This window comes from Staurois parvus, unplaced genomic scaffold, assembly GCF_062004578.1.
Source record: "Staurois parvus isolate SC_StPar_1 unplaced genomic scaffold, SC_StPar_1.0 ptg000472l, whole genome shotgun sequence".
Lineage (NCBI taxonomy): Eukaryota > Metazoa > Chordata > Amphibia > Anura > Ranidae > Staurois > Staurois parvus.
In genome coordinates this window covers 2,070,550-2,092,149 of record NW_028318268.1, presented here as the reverse complement: position 1 = coordinate 2,092,149, position 21,600 = coordinate 2,070,550, and the positions used below count along the sequence as shown (strand labels likewise).

Here is a 21,600-nt window from a genome sequence, read left to right as displayed (position 1 = left end):
CCGGAGTCCGGCCCGATGTGCCTCTGCCCGGAGTCCGGCCCGATGTGCCTCTGCCCGGAGTCCGGCCCGATGTGCCTCTGCCCGGAGTCCGGCCCGATGTGCCTCTGCCCGGAGTCCAGCCCGGTGTGCCTCTGCCCGGTGTGCCTCTGCCCGGAGTCCGGCCCGATGTGCCTCTGCCCGGAGTCCGGCCCGATGTGCCTCTGCCCGGAGTCCGGCCCGATGTGCCTCTGCCCGGAGTCCGGCCCGATGTGCCTCTGCCCGGAGTCCGGCCCGGTGTGCCTCTGCCCGCCGCTTCGTCTGGGGGCCCGAGACCTGTTGCTCCGCCTGAGGGCCCGAGACCTGTCGCTCCATCTGGGGGTCCGGCGCCCGCCGCTCCGCCTGAGGGCCCGAGACCTGTAGCTCCGCCTGGGGGTCCGGCGCCCGCCGCTCCGCATGGGGGTCCGGCGCCCGCCGCCCCGCCTGGGGGCCCGATGCCCGTCGCCCCGCCTGGGGGTCCGATGCCCGTCGCCCCGCCTGGGGGTCCGATGCCCGTCGCCCCGCCTGGGGGTCCGATGCCCGTCGCCCCGCCTGGGGGTCCGATGCCCGTCGCCCCGCCTGGGGGTCCGATGCCTGTCGCTCCGCCTGAGGGCCCGAGACCTGTAGTTCCGCCTGGGGGTCCGGCGCCCGCCGCTCCGCCTGGGGGTCCGAGGCCTGTCGCCCCGCCTGGGGGTCCGAGGCCTGTCGCCCCGCCTGGGGGTCCGATGCCTGTCGCCCCGCCTGGGGGTCCGGTGCCTGTCGCCCCGCCTGGGGGCCCGGTGCCTGTCGCCCCGCCCGGGGGCCCGGTGCCTGTCGCCCCGCCCGGGGGCCCGGTGCCTGTCGCCCCGCCCGGGGGCCCGGTGCCTGTCGCCCCGCCCGGGGGCCCGGTGCCTGTCGCTCCGCCTGGTGGCCCGGTGCCTGCTGCTTCGCCTGGTAGCCCGATGTGCCTCTGCCCGGGGTCCTGCCCGATGTGCCTCTGCCCGGAGTCCTGCCCGATGTGCCTCTGCCCGGAGTCGCCCTGCCCGGGGGCCCGGTGCCTGTCGCTCCGCCTGGTGGCCCGGTGCCTGCTGCTTCGCCTGGTAGCCCGATGTGCCTCTGCCCGGGGTCCTGCCCGATGTGCCTCTGCCCGGAGTCATGCCCGATGTGCCTCTGCCCGGAGTCCTGCCCGATGTGCCTCTGCCCGGAGTCCTGCCCGATGTGCCTCTGCCCGGAGTCCGGCCCGATGTGCCTCTGCCCGGAGTCCGGCCCGATGTGCCTCTGCCCGGAGTCCGGCCCGATGTGCCTCTGCCCGGAGTCCGGCCCGATGTGCCTCTGCCCGGAGTCCGGCCCGATGTGCCTCTGCCCGGAGTCCAGCCCGGTGTGCCTCTGCCCGGTGTGCCTCTGCCCGGAGTCCGGCCCGATGTGCCTCTGCCCGGAGTCCGGCCCGATGTGCCTCTGCCCGGAGTCCGGCCCGATGTGCCTCTGCCCGGAGTCCGGCCCGATGTGCCTCTGCCCGGAGTCCGGCCCGGTGTGCCTCTGCCCGGTGTGCCTCTGCCCGGAGTCCAGCCCGATGTGCCTCTGCCCGGAGTCCAGCCCGATGTACCGCTGCCCGGAGTCCAGCCCGATGTGCCAGTCTTTGATATCCCGCCAGTTACCAGACCCGGGCGGTGGAACATTTTTCCCAGCTAGGACTGTTTGGAGCGTCCTGAGGCCGCTCCTTGAGGGGGGGGTACTGTCAGGAATGGACTGGCCAGCTATGGTGGGACTCACCTGCCTTTTGATCTGCAGTACTAGGGCTGGCCAGCGGGTGTTCCCAGCAATCAGAGACTCAACTTTGCAGCCAGCTAACACCTGTAACTGATTATGCTGGGGTATTTAAGGGATGGCCAGACCCACAGACTCTGCCTTGGTGTGTGTTTGTCCTGGGCCCTGTATCCTGTTTCTGTCCTGCATCCTGTTTCTGAACCGCTGCTGACTTCTCCTGCTCTGATCCCGGCTCGCTCCTGACCATCCCTCTGTCTGACCCTCTGTACCACGCTGCTTGCTACCTGTTCTGATCCCTGGCTTGTGACCCTGACCAATCTCCGCTTGCTCCCCCTGTACCTACCTGCCCTATTGATATTGACCCGGCCTGCCTGACGACGCTTGCTTGTATGTACTGTTATCTGTGGGTGGTTTGGTTTGGTTTGTTTGCACTGTATTATGTTTTAGTATTGCACTGCGTTTATGTTTGTATTGTTAGTGTTAATAAATTATATTGTTTATAACATATCTGAGGTCTGCGTTTCCCTGCGTCAGTCACACATCTCTGGTCACACCTGGGAGCCCTGACACTACTGCTATGCTGGTGTATGTGTGTGTGAAAAGGGTAAGGGGGCAGAGTAGAGAAGATTTCAACTAGGATGGCTGGCATCAGTGCAAGGGACACTTCTCATTAAAGTGGTTGTAAAAAATCAAGAATGTTTACTTTCATGCATTCTATGCATGAAGATAAAAAAACCTTCTTCGTGCAGCAGTGCCCCCAGCCCCCTCAATACTTACTTGAGCCTCATCGCGATCCAATGTTGTAAAAAACAGCCTCGGCTCTCCTGGGTCTCTGCCTCCTAATTGGCTGAGACAACAAGCGGGAGCCATTGGCTCCTGCTGCTGTCAATCACAGCCAGTCAGCCAATGAGGAGAGAGGGGGAGGCGGAGCCAAGCCGTGGCTCCATGTCTGAATGGACACACGGAACAGCGGGTGCCCCCATAGCAAGCTGCTTGCTATGGGGGCACCTGACAGGCAGGAGGAGCCAGGGGAGCCTGTGGGGGACCTGGGAAGAGGAGGATCCAGGGTGCTCTGTGCAAAACCACTACAAACAGCAGGTAAGTAAAGACATGTTTGTTATTTTACAAAAAAAAAAAACCTTTAGAATCGCTTTAAACTCTCCAGTATCTTCCCGAATATAGAAGTTAAACTAACAAAAAAAAGTAACCTTTAGAATCACTTTAAATTTAAGTAGTCTCCCTTGCTCTGTTTTCTTTACTTTTAATTTTGACTAAACGTAAGGTAGTCATAGATGGTTGAAATTCAGCCAGTTCAGCCGGGACCAGATGAAATGTGACCAGTGTGTGGCCATCCCTGTTCAACAGAAGTCAATTGTTAGATCGACTTCTGCAGAATGAACAGGGTAGACAGTTCTACTGTCAGAAAACAATGTCCTGACACAGGGGATACCTTCATCCACCTCATCTATGTGGAGAAAATAATCTTGTTTTTTTTTCTTTCAGCCCACTGACTGATCAAAAATAAAATCATTATCTATGGCCAGCTTTAGGCTTTAAGCAGCAAATTACACTTTCTGAATGGAACTGCAGTTGACATTCGTGTAGTAGCACAGTGTGAGTGTGTGATTACAGGTAGCAATTTTGAATCCCCTGGGGAAGATGTGTCCAGGTATAATTGGTCAATATGATGAGCATAAATCACACATTCCTGGACATGCACACCAACAAGCCTTGTGTAATTAAGGTGCATTCCATCGGTCCATCATCCCTCAGCATACCAGTACATGAGGCTCCTAGAGTGCACCACTAGTTACCAGCCCCAGGGCAAACCTTGTCCATAGCAAGAAATTCTTGTACTACAAGACTTGGCCCCTCCCTCTGATTTCTAACATCTATAATAAAGTATATATAGGGACCCCTGTGAATAAATAAGCAGTCAGACAAAGGGGTAAGATCAGACTGCCCAATGATTTATTTTATAACTTCTAAATTAAACGTGTACTTAGATTGTGAGAGTCTTCACAAAGTAAGTTTACAAACCTTAAGGTCATTCGGATTAACAAGAGTAGGCTAGAAATTATTGAAATACAATGTGGAAATCATTACAGGATTTTACATTTTTACCATAGATACGCTTTAAGTTTAAAGCAGTATTAATCCCAATAGAAAACATTTATTATATTGCAGCGTAACAATTCTTAGATATAATGGCTGCATTAGTTTTCTTTTTAGGTTCTTTCTTCTATTTTCACCTGGTGATCCTGCCAGTGAGTCTGTTGGTTTTCAAAAGAACAAGTTCTGTGCCAGATGCATCATTTAACAAGAATGAGACAAACCATCTAACACTGGCAAGGGCACTTACAATGATCAGTTTTTATTTATTCATGTAATACCTTTATCCCAAAAAAAGAAAAACAAAAACATGTTGCTGTACCTGAATATTTATTTGTTAATGAATTTAAGTCTGCTAGTAGATCTTTATATATTCATAACTCTGCCCCAAATTACATCAACGATCTTGTCTTTAAATATCACCCAAACCGTACTCTCCGCTCCTCGCAAGACCTCCTGCTCTTTAGCTCCCTTATCTCCTCCTCCCATGCTCATCTCCAGGACTTTTCCAGAGCTTCCCCTATCCTCTGGAACTCTCTACCCCAATTTATCAGACTATCGCCTACTCTGCTCACTTTTAGGCGATCTCGGAAAACCTATCTCTTCAGGAAAGCCTATCCTGCCCTCTGCTAATAATTGAATCTTCTACTCTTTCTACCAGTCCATCCCCCACAGTTACTACCTTTTGTACCACTAGCCCCTCCCTCCTAGATTGTAAACTCCCAGGATCAGGCCCTCCTTTCCCTCTTGTATTGAACTGTATTGTTGCTGTATTGTCTCCTGTTATATTGTAAAGCGCTGAGCAAACTGTTGGCGCTATATAAATCCTGTATAATAATAATAATATCTTACATGGATATACATACAATACATTAGGCTACCCTATCAGCGGTTTGGTGGTGTTATCCCAATGAAAGGTTATTCCAGGCTGGATTCAGACCAGTACTTATTTAACAAAAAAAGATTTGAACATTTAAAAACAAAAAAATGGCAATGCTTTGTAAAGTGAATAAAACAAACTCACCTAACGTGGTAGGAATGTCTCCTCTGAATTCATTCATACATAGTCTTAGAAGGAAACTGGACTTCCCTGACCCAGCATCCCCAGCCAGAACGAGACGATAAATTGGACTTGGTGATTGAGAACCTTCTTCTATAACTAGACCTTCTTTCTGTACAGAACACAGGCACAAAATATGTTCACAAACACAAGCAAGGACCATCTGCAAATCAGTTATATCATTATTACTAATATAAAAGAGTCATCCAGGTGGTTCTCAACCACCAGGCCATAGCCCACTGTCAGATCATAGCCTTCCTCCTACCAGGCATCAAGGCAGCTGAAGATCGCCTAACCTGCCTCTGTGCCTCCTACCTCCTATAGTGTCCTCAATTTTCCAAGGTGGACCACAGTGCTCCTAAGCCTCAACAGTGCCAAACCTCCCACAGTGCCGCACAGTCTCTGCCCCCCCCCCCCCTTAGAGCTCTTAATCTCCTATGGTGTCCCTCATTGCTCCCCAACCCCTGCAATACCCTCCAGTTTTGCACAGTGCCCCTGCAAAGTCCCCACCCTCCTGGATAGACCCCAGGCCCCTCCAGAAACCCTATCCCCCACAGCTTTTCTCAGCCCTCTCCAGAAACCTCATCCCTCCACGGCCACCAAGTTTGTTGCAGAGCCCCCTAACCCATTCCCCATAACGACACCCAGCTCCACGCAGAGCCTTCTAGACTTTCAATACATATTTTGCATTGCCATACTTTTATTGTGTGAGTATAAAGTTTTGTTTTACTGTTGGGGCATGGTGGAAGGCTTTGGAAGAATTTACCAGGCCCAGGTAACAATAGGGCTGAGAACCACTGACCTAGGCCACATACTGTATATAGAAAACACATGTAACTAGAAAAACATTTTGCACCACACTATTATCTGCACTGTTTTGCAACCAACAACTAAAGTTTGTTAGGGTGCTTAAACCCCTGCACAGTGTATTCCCTCCTGGGTTCTTGAAGCAGGAGGATCTTTACAAAGGGGGTCCTACACCCCTGAAATGTTGGGATATTCCTCTTTCTCTCGCATTTCTCCAAGGAGTCCAAGTCCCAGGCCAGAATAAGGGGTGGGCAGAAGGGGTTGCTGCCCTAAGGGTGGTGGGAATGTGGGGGGGTTGTGCTTGAAGAGGTGGACTTGGGGGGGGGGGGGGGGGAGTTGTGTTAGTAGGGATGATTGGAGGGAACTTGTGCTAGAAGGGGAAATTCGGGGGAAGGAGATTAGTGCTAGGAGAAGGGATTTGTGCAGAGAGTGGGGAATTTAGAGGTGAGGAGAGAATTTATGCTCAGGGGGAAGTTTGGGAGGGGGGATTTGGGGAGGATTTGGGCTAGGAGGCAGGATTTGTACTGGGAGGGGCGAAGGGAGGGATTTTTGCTGACAGATAAAGCTCATACATTTTGGGAGGGAGCTCTATTCGGCATATTTGACATGAGCACTAGATGACCTTGTCCTGGCACTGCCTATGCATGTATTTTTTTTTGGGCTATAGACTGGAATTTACAGTGAAGCACATTCACCTTTACTGTATTATTCCTGATGTGATATTTTTACCATTTGTAATTGTGTTTACATACTGATTACAACTTTACTGTAAAATGCATTCTCGGTATGTGGTGTGGCTTACTCTATATATTTACAATTCACATACTGTATATAGGCCCAAAGATATGAGTACATCATTTCTACAATACTCTCTGACCATCTGAAACGGCTTATAAAGGGCCGAGGATATTTCTTACTTTTAAAACATGCAACCTATACAGTAGTGCTGTTGCTGATCATATTTGATTGTAGAAAACAATCTTATGAACAGTGAAAAAAATAAGAGGAAGCTCATGAACAAAGATGAGGTTTACACTTGCGTTTGGGGGGGTAAAAACATGCTGTTCTGATGTGTTTTTACAACTCCATAACCATTCCCCCTTAAGCAGCAAAAGGCAGCAGATTGAGGGTCTACACATTCCGAGACAAAATGATCTTTGGTAGGCAGTACCACCCCACCGAACATGAGTCATTTAACTGAATGGGGCTGCCCCGCAACTGAATGCAATGCATATGGTTTCAAGGCGGAGGTGCCAGTTTGTAGGTCATAAAGCAGGCGGTGAGGAGGTAACATAACACCTCCTCACTGCCAGCCAAACGCCCTCTGAAAAATGATCCACCGCTAATGTAAATGAGCCCTAAAAGATAGTCGTTTGTTTTGTACTTACTTTGGGTGTAAATGCTGGAAGTCGCCTTTTTGAAGAGGCAGTAGAACCACTGCGGCTTACAGGCTGAGATGGGGTCCATTTAGTTCTTCCATCAATTTCTGATCTGGCTTCTATTGTCTGGCAAAATAAAGACAATTATATCATGCAGCAGACTATGTAAGACTGATATTGGAAGAGCTTCAGGGTCCTATCAAATATACACCAATCAGCCATAACATTAGTACATATGACAGGTAAAGTGAATAACATTGACTATCTTGTTACAATGACACCTAAAAGTCGGTGGGATATTTTAGGCAGTAAGTTATCATGTTGTCCCTGAAGCTGATGTGTTGAAAGTAAGTTGATAAAATGTGCAAGTATAAGGATTTGAGGAACTTTGACAAGGACCAAACTGTGAAGGCTAGACGACTGGGTCAAAGCAACCACAAAACTGCAGCTCTTGTGGGATGTTACCAGTCTGCAGTGGTCAGGACCTACCAAAGTGGTCCAAGGAAGAATATCCAGGGAACTGGCGACAGGGTCATGGGTGACCAAGGCTCATTGATGCCCGTGACGAGCAAAGGCTGGCTTGTGTAGTCTTATCCAATAGAAGAACTACTGTAGCTCAAATTGCTAAAAAAAAAACTCTGATAGAAAGGTGCAGAACACACAGTGCGTTGTAGATTGTTGTGTATGGGGCTGTGTAGCCGCAGACCGGTCAGGGTGCCCATAATGACTTGTGTCCACAGCCAAAATGGCATGTGAGCATCAGGACTGGACCATGGAGCAATGGAAGAAGGTGGCCTGGTCTGATGAATCACATATTCTTTTACATCATGTGGATGGCTGGATGTGTGTGCTTTGGTTACCTAGGAAAGAGATGGCACCAGGATGCACTAAGTAAAGAAGACAAGCTGGTGGAGATAGTGTGATGCTTTGTCTAGAACAGGTCATATCTCGATGGGTCAGGGCTGTTTTGGTGGCAAAAAAAAAGGACCAACTAAATATTAGGTGGTGGCTATAATGTTATGGTGGGTGGTGGGTGTGCATCATAATTCAATCAGATAACTAGTAATGTGCTGACTACACCACTCTATAAAAACAATCAGGATTCACCTTCAAATCACTTCCAATCCAGTAATATGAATGTAGTATTAAAACCCCATTTTTTTTTATTATGAAACCATCACTGGACTGGCTAGTTATGTTCAACAATACCAATAAACACTCACAGTTGAAAAACATTACTGCCATAGCTCCAGGTCCTCCATGCACCTTCTGATCCAGGAGCTCTCACCCACCAGTAGGACTACCTCCTCCCATCGTCCCTTGCACATATTAGCAATCTGCATGTGCAATGAACTGCTGAAAATTTCCCCTGGTCTCTCCACCTGACATGCTAAGGTATCAATCATAGCAGATGGGTGGAACACGTAATCCATTCATTTCCAGCCTCTCCATGCTGCCGGTCCCTGGCTTGTCTGATTACCCGCTCTGGCATTCAAAGCCTGGCTTCTGTTTTTGACTACGTTCCTGAACTGTGATATTTTTACTCTTTTTACTTTTTTCCATTAAAGGTGAAATTTTAACTGCACTTTCTGTCTCTGCTTGCTATGGTTCCTGACACTGTCTGTAGGCACAGAGAGAGGCTGGACACATTAGTGCAGTCCATGATAAAGGAAGGGGGGGGAGGTGGCTCATTAGACTACACTAGAAATAGGATAACAAACAAAAACCTTTTTCTGAATTAGAGAGATTGTAAACTAGAAGAATATATGTCAGTATGCAAAATGCATTTTTTTTTTAATTTGGCTTCTAACAGCTCGCCCCACTCAGCATGAATAGCAAGGCAGAAAATGTCTTCTGGCGGCAGCTCCAAATTTTGATTTCTTCTTCCCTTTTAGTCCCAGTGCAACTAGTCACCAGGACAAATTGAGAGAATATCTTCCTAAGAGGGACATAGCAATAAAGACAGGACAGGGGTTCTAAGAACTCTGCCCAAAATAAAAAAAAAATAGTTTTGCTATAGATACACATAAAGGATAAGTTCACCTTTAAAAAAAAAAAACAAATCCACATTTTTTTTGCAGGTAAAAAAATGCATTTACAATTTTTTGTTTTGGGAGCCTGGAAAGCATTGCACCAGCGATCAGCAGACTGCTAGGACCTCTGCAGAACTACAAGCAGACAGCTGCAAAGACATTGGAATTTGTAGTTTTCTCATTCACAGGATACAGTGAATGAGTGACACGGCCGGGTGGGTGGGGGGAGGGCGGTAGTTTCGTAACATGTTACATCCGGAATATGGGTGTAATATGTAGCATCTTACGAAAGGTGAACTTATCCTTTAAGCAGAATAAAGCAAATGTGGATCTTTCACTGCGATCAATCAACCAGCCAATCAAGTTTCCTCCTTTGGAATGCAGAATCATAAGGAACCCGTCTGGCTGTTTTAGGCAACAGAATCTTCTTTATGGAGTGGTCATGTGCAAGGTCTGAAAATGTGGCACTTACCTCTGCTTCTGAGTTCACATAGGAGACACTTCCTTCCCAGGGCTCCTCAGAGCTCTGACTGTGGTCACTTCCAAATTCACTGGCGTAGCTATCCACATCGCTGTACCCAAGACTGCGAGGCAGGGAGACGCCACTGTCCCTACATTTATTGGCCCATGAGGCTACATCAGAAAATCTGTGATATGGATCGTCGTCTCCTCCATAGCTATTGACAAAGTCACAGCAGGAAAAGCACATTAGATATACCCCAGGTCAAACTTACAAAACTGTACAACTTATAATGCAGTAAGCTGGGCAAAACAATAGTTGCTAATAGGTGAAAGTCTCGGCATGCTTTCTTTCAACTTATCCAGTCTTATGTTTAAAAATAAAAAATACATAAGACGCCAGGGGGTGGTAAAAGCATTTTAAGCATTTAAATGGCACTGCCGCCTAAAGTGACCCATTCATATGAATGGAGCCACGCCATGCCACAACCGCCCTGCAACCACTGCACACAGTTGTGGAGTGTTGGGTCAGCATTTTTAGGGTTAAAACAGGTGATGAGGAGGCAATGTATCACCTCTCTACTGTCTGACAATCATACTCTGAAAAACGATCCACCATGGATCACTTTGCAGTGGGACATCGACAATAGCCTGCACATGTGAATAAGCCATAAAATATACAGAACATTGCTTTTAAAATTTTTGCTTTTATTATTTTTTAAACAATAAAAATATCTTGATTTTAGCTGCAGATTTCAGCAAATATGAGTAAGCCAGTTCTCTGCAACAATGAATCACCAATTTTCCCTAAAGTACTTTTTGGGATGTATTAGAATTTTCCCTCCACTATCCCTCCGAGACTCAACAGTAGGGGAGACAACATCTCTCCAAAGTCAGGGGAACCCCCCTACCCCTCACACTTTGGTAAATGATGGATTTCTTTTCCAATCATTCTCTCCTGGTAGGAATACAGGCAGTTCCTGAGTTACAAACATCCGACTTATATACAACTCATACTTGAGAACAGAGGCAGTGCGAGGTCACACTGGTCCCAGAAACCGCTGGGCAGACATTTTGCTGCTCCCCCACATGCTGCCACCTACTGCGTGGTGGATCTCTCAGCACTCCCACATCACTGCATGGCCAGGTAACCTTTCCCTATGCTATCCAAAACTTAAAAATTATTTTTTGGCTGGAGTTACACTTTAAAAATGTACCTGCTTCAACTTTGCATACAAATCAAACTTACGACCAAACCTACAGAACCTATCTTGTTTGTAACCTGGGGACTGCCTGTAATTGATATATAGATAAACCATTTGGTCGATAGTTGGAAGATATGATCATAAGTTATTGATCACATGTCTGTTTTCACCATGCAATCTCACAACCAGATCAATCAAAATGCGATCAAATTCATGTAATTCTCCTCCCATGCTCGTCTCCAGGACTTCTCCAGAGCTTCCCCCATCCTCTGGAACTCTCTACCCAATTTATCAGACTATCGCCTACACTGCTCACTTTTAGGCAATCTCTGAAAACCTCTCTCTTCAGGGAAGCCTATCCTGCCCTCAACTAATAATGGAATCTTCTATTCCTCCTACCAGTCCATCCACCACAGTTATTACCTTTTGTACCACTAGCCCCTCCCTCTTAGATTGTAAGCTCCAAGGATCAGGCCCTCCTATCCCTCTTGTATTGAACTGTATTGTTGCTGTATTGTCTCCCGTTATATTGTAAAGCGCTGAGCAAACTGTTGGCGCTATATAAATCCTGTATAATAATAATATTAATGTACAAAGCTTCTCAGTGCTGCTGATCAATGCACCATCATTTTTTCTATCTTTCACTTGGATGTTATAAGTTGTACTGAATATATACAGCTGGATAAAACAAAAACTGTCTGTCTTCATTTCAGGCTGCAAAGCAACAAAATGTGATTATTTTAGGAGAGATTGTTTTCTATACCCATGCATGGGGTTGGTATAGTTATGAATACATTTTAATGATTGTGTTGTGAAGGTTTGTACCGTGTGAACTGCACTGATGCATTTTTGTCCTTAGTTTACATTTACACCGTACCTGCTGTAAGTAATCACAGGTGGCTCTTTTTGTTGGTTTGGAGAGGACTGCTGAAATCAGAGAAGATAGATATGAGAACAATGAAATACATAATCCCTTTCTTTCTACAGCTACACACCACTTCCTTTACTGTGCACCCCCAACACATTTGTGATTTCAACTTCATTCAATTGTTCTTCCGGCTGGATTTACACCATTTGTGTACACATGTAGTAGTGAATGGGCCAATAGCGGGTTTCTTTGCCTTTCACACTAAACTGCAGAACATAGATGTAACCAACCACACAGGAAAGAATGGGTTTTCATGCAGCAAATGCAAGAGTGTTGCTGCAATAAAACAGTCAAATGTGATCGGGTCCTTACTATAGTAAAGAAACAATATATATATTGTATACACACACATATACACACTGCACACATATACAGACATCATTTCACTTGTCTAAACAGAACTCACCCGCCTGCGCTCATTTTCAAGGTTTGATAAAGCTGACCGCATGAAGTCATTACTGTCATACAGGGACTTGTTGGCCTCGCTGGAACCAGAAAAAGTAAGTTAGGACATGTGCTCATAAAAGGACAAAGGCAAAGTATTCTTGTTGAATTTCTGGGATTAAATATTCAGATTTGTTATCTGATTACTTATCTCCTTTAACAGATTGAGAATCGTGAATTAGAATGATCAAGAATTATTCATGTCGGTTTTCACCCTAGCGGCCAATCAAATTTCAACTTGAAAGGTTTACATAAATTAATTTTATTTTTTTTTAATGTTGGTTACTGTATGTGCACACTGCTCTCTTTTTTGTCCTTTGTCCCATTCACACATATACGCTTGGTGCAGTTTACATTTGTGTGGGCACAGCAATCTATTCACTTAAATTAGTTTCTGAACCGTTAGGAAATGGAGAAAAAATGTCCCTGCGCATTTTTTAAATTGCAGCCAAAATAGCACCATGTGATATTCCACACTCGAAAATGCATTGTGTAAGAATTAATGGCACTCCTGTGCGCCTGCTAAAAACCTATCCCTAACTTACCCACCCTCCTTTATCTTAACCCACCTTCATCTAAGCCAGTGTTTCTCAACTCCAGTCCTCATGGACCCCCAACAGGTCATGTTTTCAGGATTTCCCTCAGATGAAACGGCTGTGGTAATTACTAAGGCAGTGAAACTGATCAAATCACCTGTGCAAAATAATGGAAATCCTGAAAACATGACCTGTTGGGGGTCCATGAGGACTGGAATTGAGAAACACTGATCTAAGCTAACCAACCCTCCCCTATCTTAACCAACCCTCCTCCCACCTAACCCACCTTCCCTTAAATTAACCCACCCTCCTTCCACCTAACACACCTTCCCTTAAATAAACCCACACTCCTCCCACCTAACACCTCCTTCCTCCAACCTAACCCACCCTCCTCCATCTTAACCCACCCTCCTCCATCCTAACCCACCCTCCTCCATCCTAACCCACCCTCCTCCATCCTAACCCACCCTCCTCCATCCTAACCCACCCTCCTCCATCCTAACCCACCCTCCTCCATCCTAACCCACCCTCCTCCATCCTAACCCACCCTCCTCCATCCTAACCCACCCTCTTCCATCCTAACCCACCCTCTTCTATCCTAACCCACCCTCCCCTATCTTAACCAACCCTCCACCCACCTAACCAACCTTCCCTTAAATTAACCCACCCTCCTTCCACCTAACACACCTTCCCCTATCTTAACCCACCCTCCTTCCACCTAACACACCTTCCCTTAAATAAACCCACGCTGCTCCCAGCTAACACCTCCTTCCTCCAAACTAACCCACCCTCCTCCATCCTAACAAATTCTCTTCAATCCTAACCCACCCTCCTCCATCCTAACCAACTCTCTTCTATCCTAACCCACCCTCCTCCATCCTAACCAACTCTCTTCTATCCTAACCCACCCTCCTCCGACCTAACCCACCCTCCTCCATCCTAACCAACCCTCCTCCATCCTAACCAACCCTCCTCCGACCTAACCCACCCTCCTCCGACCTAACCCACCCTCCTCCGACCTAACCCACCCTCCTCCGACCTAACCCACCCTCCTCCATCCTAACCCACCCTCCTCCATCCTAACCAACTCTCCTTCGATCTATCGCACCCTCCTCCAACCTAATCCACCCTCCTCCAACCTAACCCACCCTCCTCCAACCTAACCCACCCTCCTCCAACCTAACCCACCCTCCTCCAACCTAACTTACGCTCCTCCAACCTAACTTACCCTCCTCCAACCTAACCCACCCTCCTCCAACCTAATCCACTCTCCCATTCCACAGAGTTCCCCCTTCACAGTAGCTGTGTCCCAAGACCAAAGATAAAGGGAGAAGGCCCTCTAGAAGTCTGTATGGGGCTGTAATGCACAGTGGCGACCATGACAATGAGACTTTTGGTGTCAGATGTACACAAACACTGTAGGCCGTGGCTGTTAGAACATGGTAAGTAGGCATCAGTGGAGGGTTAGGTTGGGTCAGGGTACAAAGGCAAAAAGATAAGCTGGACTACGAAAAGAGGATTTTTTTTACACTCACTTTAGTATCTGAATTTGGCTAGTAAATCCTCTGCTTTCATCTATCATTGTTTTCATCAGATCCTTCTCCCTGTGTTAAATAAAAAAGAATTACTGTATACAATTACATGTACATAATAGCTGGCACATCATCAACAGCTCCTCCAACCGCTCTCCCACAGAGCTTCCGGTTGGACCAGTGTCTGCTATCACGCTGTGACTCACCTGACGTCAATGGCCCTCAGAAGTGGCTACACACAGGCCAGATCTTTAATCTCTTTCTTTTTTTTCTGCCTGAGTGGCTCAGCCATAATCACCGCTGTGATTTACTTGAAGTGTGCTTTAAAGTTTCACAAAAAGTCTGGCCCTGCGTGTAATGAGCGACTGCAGCAAATACTAGAAGCATGATTAAATAAAGCCAACCATGTAATGATGGGAATAAGTCTCACCATAAATTCTAATAACATTTTAAAACCTTATTTGCTGTCACTTCCTATGATGAAGTCCTGTGAAGAGGGTGCAGCACCATCTGTATAGAGCCACAATTACAATGTTCATGTGCTACAAGGGAAACCTTGTACATAAAAAAATAATGCTAGTGTATTGTAATGGTGATGAGAAAAATTAAGCATGACAAGAATAGATTAAAAGAGACTGGTAGGAAATAACCTTTCCTCCTTCATCCCCCATTTGTGGCTATATTGAGATGTGATGACAAGACTAGGAATCACAATTTTTCTTGATATTTTTTTTATGAAAATAGAGACACAACCCATCTATTCCTGCTACTATTAGGCTAAGTCCACCTCGGGCGGACTCACCATTTGGAAACTCGAGCACTGCCCGAGGGCCCGAGGTCAGTAGGGGGCCCCATGAGATGCCCCTGGTACCTTTTTCATAGGCTTTTTTGAGTTTGGGTAAGGACACAGGGGCCCCATGATCCCCAATTGCCCGGGGGCCCCATGAGTTGTCAGTCCGCCCCTGGTCCACCTTATGCAAAAAAAAAAATAATAAAGGCATCCACAGTTGCAGAAAAAAAAAGTTCGCATTTTTGTGTTTTATCTCTATTTTACTATTAAATTTTGCAGATATTAAAGTAAAAAAAAGACAAATGTCTGTGATGGACCAGAAAGGTACAAACATATCCGTAACAGGAAAATAGGCATAGCCATACATATACAGTTGCAAGAAAAAGTATGTGCAATTAAACCATGGCAACATCTAATGTTTGTGTAGTATTATGTTCAGCAGACTGTGTTCTTCTATTGTTGTGACTTAGATGACGTTCAGAGCACATTTTATGCCCAATTCATGCAAAACTCCACGTAATCCCAAGGGGTTTACATACTTTTTCTTGCAACTGTAGGTGCTTTACAGTGAATTCAGTAGAAACCATAACAATTTGGTCATATTATACTGAAGAATGAGAAAGGACAAAAATCCTCAAACAGAAGCTAACCAAATACATACTAGGTATAATGATATAACCCAAACAAACAGAAAGGGGAATAGGGTTCCCATTTATAATATAGAGGAGAGAGCGTCAACATATGTGGAAGTCCATTTGGAAAACAACTCTAGGTCTAGGATGCTATCATTGAATAGTGAGCCCAAAATGGGACAATCCAAGGAGAAAAGAGAGAGAGAAAAGAGGGGGATAAAAAAAAGGGGGGGCAGGGGAGGGGTTACTTGGCCAATGAATGACAGTAGAAGGGCACGTCCACCTAACAGGATCCTGGAAGTAAGTACACACTCAAACCGTAATAGAAATAAAAGAGGCAAAATTGGAAGAGTAACAGAAACGAGTCCAAACCATCCACATGAGGCTGTGAAATTTGGATTTGTCCTCATCCCAGGCAATTATGTTTTACATATTGTTCATCCCTTGTTCAAGCCCAAGCAGCCAAAGATGATGGTTCAGGCTGACGACAGCATCTGGCAGTGACAGATCGGGCTGCTGTCAGGAAGTGCATAGACAGTATCGTGATTTGGGTATTTATCACCCACCAAGGCATCATACAAATGCAAGATTTCATCCCACAAAGGAAGAATGCACAGACATGTACCCCAAATATGAAGCATTGTGCCAGGAGCCTGCAAACAACACCAACATACATCAGGAATAGAAGGGTCAATTTTGTGAAGGGTGGTAGGGCAACGTTACCAACGAGAAAGAATACTTTAACTGTGTTCTTGGGCATAGGATGCCACCGAAAGTTTGTATGATAACGTAGTTACATGGTTAGTCTTGCTGAAAAAAGATACAAGTCCATCTAGTTCAACTATAAAAGGGAAGACAAAAAAATGATAATCCTATATCCACAGTTGATCCAGTGGTGGGCAAAAAAAACCCCAGCAAAGCATAATCTTTCCCATTTGGAAATGAATGGGGTTGGGCCCGGGTAAGATTCCTGGAGCTAAATTTGGTATATCTGAGAGAGCAGATGATTGGGTCTGCTTTGTTTTTTTTGGAATATGAACCTGCAAAGAGCTGTAACCATGATCAGTGGATTGCAGGTGCAGTACACAGGCTCCTGCAGACACTTCCTCCTGCTCCATGTCTGTACCAAGTTACTTTTGGTTACAGAGCTGGGGAAAGTGCCAATGGACTACAAGTGCAATGATCAATTGTGTCCCATTGATAACTACAAGTCCCTCTGCCATAATAGATGCAATTTATTTTTTCACAGATCTAGCACAGCCGCACTAGCTGGGGAGAACCCACAATCCTGTAAGGCCCATTGGGGGGTGGGGTGAATAGTGCAGCTTGGCACCATGTTACACTCTAAATATGGGTGTAAGTGTAGCATGATATAAAATGTGGACTAGCCCATTAAAGTATATTCAACTGTTCCTTTTTTTTCCTTTCTATGTGTTGCTTACCTTGCCCAGTGTGCCATCCTTTAGGCTACATTCACACTAGCCCTGTTTGCAAGCGGCAGACAGGCGTTTGGGAAGCGTTTTTACCGCTTCCCAAACGCCTGGGAAAATTCTGCACATTGCAGCATTGCATGCTGTTCACACGTGAGCGTTAGCGTCGTGGCAAAACGGACGCCTCTGGTCGAGTCAGGAGGAGTTGAAGCCTCCTATTCAAGTCTATGGTGCCGCTCCGCAAACGCCTAGCCGGCGTTTGCGGTGCGGTTGCGACATGGTTGCGGGGCGTATGCGGAGCGGTAACACCATTCAAACTTCATTATAGGTATTTGTGGGGTGTTTTTAACGCTTTGCAAACGCCTAGCAACCGCCGCTAAACCGCGCTACTTTCACACAGATGTGCTGCGGTTTTATCCACACCGCGGGTACAGTGCAGTCTACCGTACCTGCAGCTTTCCTTCAGGTTTGCTGCACTTAGCCATAGACTTCTATTATATCCTGCAGGTGAGGTGCACTTTCAGAATTGTGCACCAAAACTCCTGAATGCACGCGTTTTGTTGCGCTTTCAGGAACTGCACCACACCTGCAGGATATAATAGAAGTCTATGGCAAAGCACAGCCAACCCAGATGCTCCCCGCTGCACCCACAGTGCAGGTAAATCACAGCATATCAGTGTGAAAGCAGCCTTATAGGGGGCTCAGAACCAGGGGCGGACTGACAACTCATGGGGCCTCCGGGCAATAGGGGATCATGGGGCCCCTGTGTCCTTGCCCAAACTCAAAAAAGCCTATGAAAAAGGTACCAGGGGCATCTCATGGGGCCCCCTACTGACCCCGGGCCCTCGGCACTGCCAGAGTTTCCAAATGGTCAGTCCGCCCCTGCTCAGAACAGTAAGGGTTCATTTACATTTGCAGTTTGGGGGGTGGTAAAACCCCATATCTAAGATGTATTTTTACCACCCCTGAACCAACCGCACCCCCTTTAGCTGCAGTGGCCAGGGGTGTACACATGCCACAGCTGCAGCAGGAGTTAGACACCCTGTCATGGTTGGTGGGTGTAGTACCTGCCAAGCATGACCCATTGAAGTGAATGAGGCTGCTCTGCAAGTGCCCTGCAACCTTGTACAGTACAGCAAACAAGGGGTTAAAGTAGGCAGCATCTGCCTCGTGGCGATCCCTAGGTAATACTGGGATGTGTGGGAGGTGAGTGGGGGGTGGTAACGCATTTCAGAGGGACACTCCTCCTTAGTCATAACCTCATTAGTCATAACCCTGGTCACCACGAGGCAATGCATAGCACTGCAGGATGGATGGACTGGAATCTGCATGTTAATGGGGATCCCGCGCTACTGTTCTTTTACCTCCTAGATTGTAAGCTCCCAGGATCAGGCTCTCCTATCCCTCTTGTATTGAACTGTATTGTTGCTGTATTGTCTCCCGATATATTGTACAGCGCTGAGCAAACTGTTGGCGCTATATAAATCCTGTATAATAATAATAATAATAATCTTTTGAGCTCTGCTGATCTACCTGGATCTACTTGGATCTCCTGTTGAAAGCTGCAGGATCCTGGTTTGCATGGCCCTTTCAGCCCATCATTGAGCATGAATTATTGATATAACCTGTGAAGGCTGGAACTTGTAGTGCGTTGTCTGGTTTGTAAAAATTTTTTTTACCAAAAGCAATAGGGGGTTTAATTTCTGCTGTGACATGTGTACACCTTTGGCTGTTGCCGCAGCAGATGTGGAGGGTAGGGAATGAGGGCGGAAGAAACGCGACTCAACCGCATGGTTTTACCATCCCCCAACTTTATGTGTGAACGAGCACTGAATACAACTAAGGGCTCATTCACAAGTGCAGCAGGTACTGCCGTGCTGCTGCTCTGAAAAATCGATCCGAGTTCGCTTAACAGGTGCTGAGGAAGCAATATGTTGCCTCCTCACCACCTGATTTAAACCCATGATTGCCATGCAATGCCTTGCAATTGTGACACGGTAGTACGGCAATTAAAGGTTTAAATTAGGTGTGAGAGGAGACACTGTGCCCATTGATCTTTGACTTCTCCTATGTTGCTCAGATAGACCTCCACCTCTTTAAGGTTGCCTACCCCGGCCTTAAAGTTATTGAAAACCTTCAAATATTTAAAAAAAAATAATAAACATGTTAGACTTACCGGCTCTGTGTAATGGTTTTGCACAGAGCAGCCCTGATCCACCTCTTCTCAGGTCCCCTGCCAGCGCTCCTGGCTCCTCCCCCCTGCCAAGTGCCCCCATAGCAAGCCACTTGCCATGGGGGCATTTGTGCCAGCTCTGTGTGATCATTGAAACACAGAGCGTGACTTGGCCCCACCCCAAGCCTCTCCTCACTGACTGTGACTGACACCAGCAGGAGCCAATGTCTCCCACTGCTGTCTCTGAGCAGAAGAGGAGAGAGAGAGCCATTGCTCTCGTGCACAGCACTGGATGAAAATCAGGCTCAGATAAATTAAGGGGTGGAACGGTGGGACAGCAGACCACAGAATGATTTTTACTTCAACCCCTTGACGCCGATCGCACGCAAATATGTGGCCTCTCGGTGTCTGGGCCTTGATGCCGAGCGGCCGCATATTTGTGTGCGATTAGAAAATACATATGTGCTGAGAGTGCGCGCCATGCGTGCTCCCAGCACATATGTCCACGACTCCCAGAAAGGTCCCGATCTCCCCTTTCGATCGGGACCTTTTCCGATCATATGACCCCGTGATTCACCATCACGGCGGTCACATGACCCTAAAACCCCATCCCACCTCCCGGCTTCTGAAACTTTTAAAGGGCCGGGAGGCGCCGATGACAAGAGGTTAATGAATAAAGGTTGAAAAAAAAAAAACCTTCTAGCTTTACAACCACTTTAAGTTGGCTGAACGAAAAAAAGCAAAAAAAAAAACAAACAGATTCCTTCATCCATGTTAAACAGCATGGATGGACAAATCTCCCCCTGCAGCTATTACATTCTGACAGCCAGCACCGGTGGCTGTCAGAATACCCAAACAGCAGCTGTATATGATTGGATGCAGCCACTGTCCAGCCAAAAATTTTCTGTCCAGCTCATTCGATTTCTATATCAAAGGAGGTGGGAAGGTGGTAACGGGAACCATGGAGAAAATTTCAGCCGGTTCATCAGAAACAAGCCAAAATTCACATGGTCTATGGCCAGCTTTACTCTCAGTATCTAATATCCATACATTTCGGTTGCTGTGCTTTTTCCCCATACACCATTACCTTTCGTGGTGCAAGTGCTGATCAGAAAAGTCATTCTTCAGCCTGTCCAATTCAGTCTGTAGAAGGGAGATGTTGGTTTGTGTTTCTAGCAGGTTCATTTTCAGGAGCTCATTCTCCTACAGGAGGAACACAAAATTTCAGAATAAGAAAAATGTTGTCATGCCCCTAGTCATACAAATGATGATACTACTATGGGGGAGATTTACTAAGGCTGGCCATCCCTGAACACTATAGAAAAACAGTCCAGATGCATTTTTGCATGCGCGTTTTTGACGTGTGTTTGGCGCATTCTGGTGCATTTTTTATGCACTCTGGTTCATTTTTTCCCCCTCTATTTTTCTTCAATTTAAATAGGGACATGTGCGTTTTTGGTGCATTCCAGTGCATTTTTGATGCGCTTTACCACATTCCAGTACAGTTCTGTGAAGAAAAAATACAGCATGTTCTACTTTTTTTTTCTGCAACCGGAACGCAATGGAACTGCAAGCACTGATGTGAACTATGGCATTGAAAACCATATAATCTACTTTCTGTGCGTTTTGGATGTAGAAAAAAAGCAACTGAAATTCATGTAGTGTGAACTGGTCCTTATACTTTTTGGTTATGTCCATGACAGTAACGTTTACTGTACCCCCCAGGATCTCAACTGAAGGCTTTTAAAAAGTAGGATTCCTCAACAAGTATTAGCCTAAACATTATCATGTTCACTTATTAAGAAGTACAAAGGCAAGATTCTATGGCTGTTTATAAACATCTTGGAAATCAAGGGGTTAAAACTGTGGAGATTGGCACCGTTTTATTCAGCCAGCTCCTGAATATCAAGTAAAAGTGACTTGGGCAGGTGTGGTGCTCGATCACTTTTACAAAACTGTGAAATAGTTTTTCATTATTTGGCAGGCACACGCAGTTTTAAAGTGTTAATAAACCCACAACAGTAAAATCAGTCTGTATATGCAGTAAAGCATGCTTGTTATACTCACTGTGGCACCTAAGGGGTTAATCCTCTGCATTGTGTAAAAAGGCTGTTTGATCCTGAATTCTCTGTTCCTCCCATTTTTCAAGTGACCACCAGTTATCTCCAGACTGAACTGTAGGCATGCACATGCTCAATTTGGTGTGTATTGCTAGAGAGGTTTTTTTTTCTTGGGAGCGTGCATGTGATCAGCACAGGGCCAATCAGCACTGTCCAGACAGAGGTCAGAGGATTTGTATCCTCCTAGAGCAGAAAGAAAACT

At 46.6% G+C, this 21,600-nt stretch overlaps 1 protein-coding gene across 2 annotated transcripts in view; it reads right to left on the bottom strand.

Moving 5' to 3' along the window:
- Window positions 1-21,600, bottom strand: part of LOC149452441 (ras and EF-hand domain-containing protein-like) — a 109,205-nt gene that overhangs the window by 25,096 nt on the left and 62,509 nt on the right. The window contains exons 6-12 of one of the 2 annotated variants that reach the window (XM_089689385.1): window positions 20,366-20,481; window positions 14,257-14,325; window positions 12,148-12,226; window positions 11,691-11,740; window positions 9,622-9,826; window positions 7,126-7,242; window positions 4,895-5,042 (exon numbers count right to left, since the gene is read on the bottom strand). In XM_089689385.1, coding sequence (XP_089545511.1) covers window positions 4,895-5,042; window positions 7,126-7,242; window positions 9,622-9,826; window positions 11,691-11,740; window positions 12,148-12,226; window positions 14,257-14,325; window positions 20,366-20,481 — 784 coding nt within the window. The remainder of the gene's footprint in view (window positions 1-4,894; window positions 5,043-7,125; window positions 7,243-9,621; window positions 9,827-11,690; window positions 11,741-12,147; window positions 12,227-14,256; window positions 14,326-20,365; window positions 20,482-21,600) is intronic. The other variant, XM_089689386.1, reaches the window with a different exon arrangement.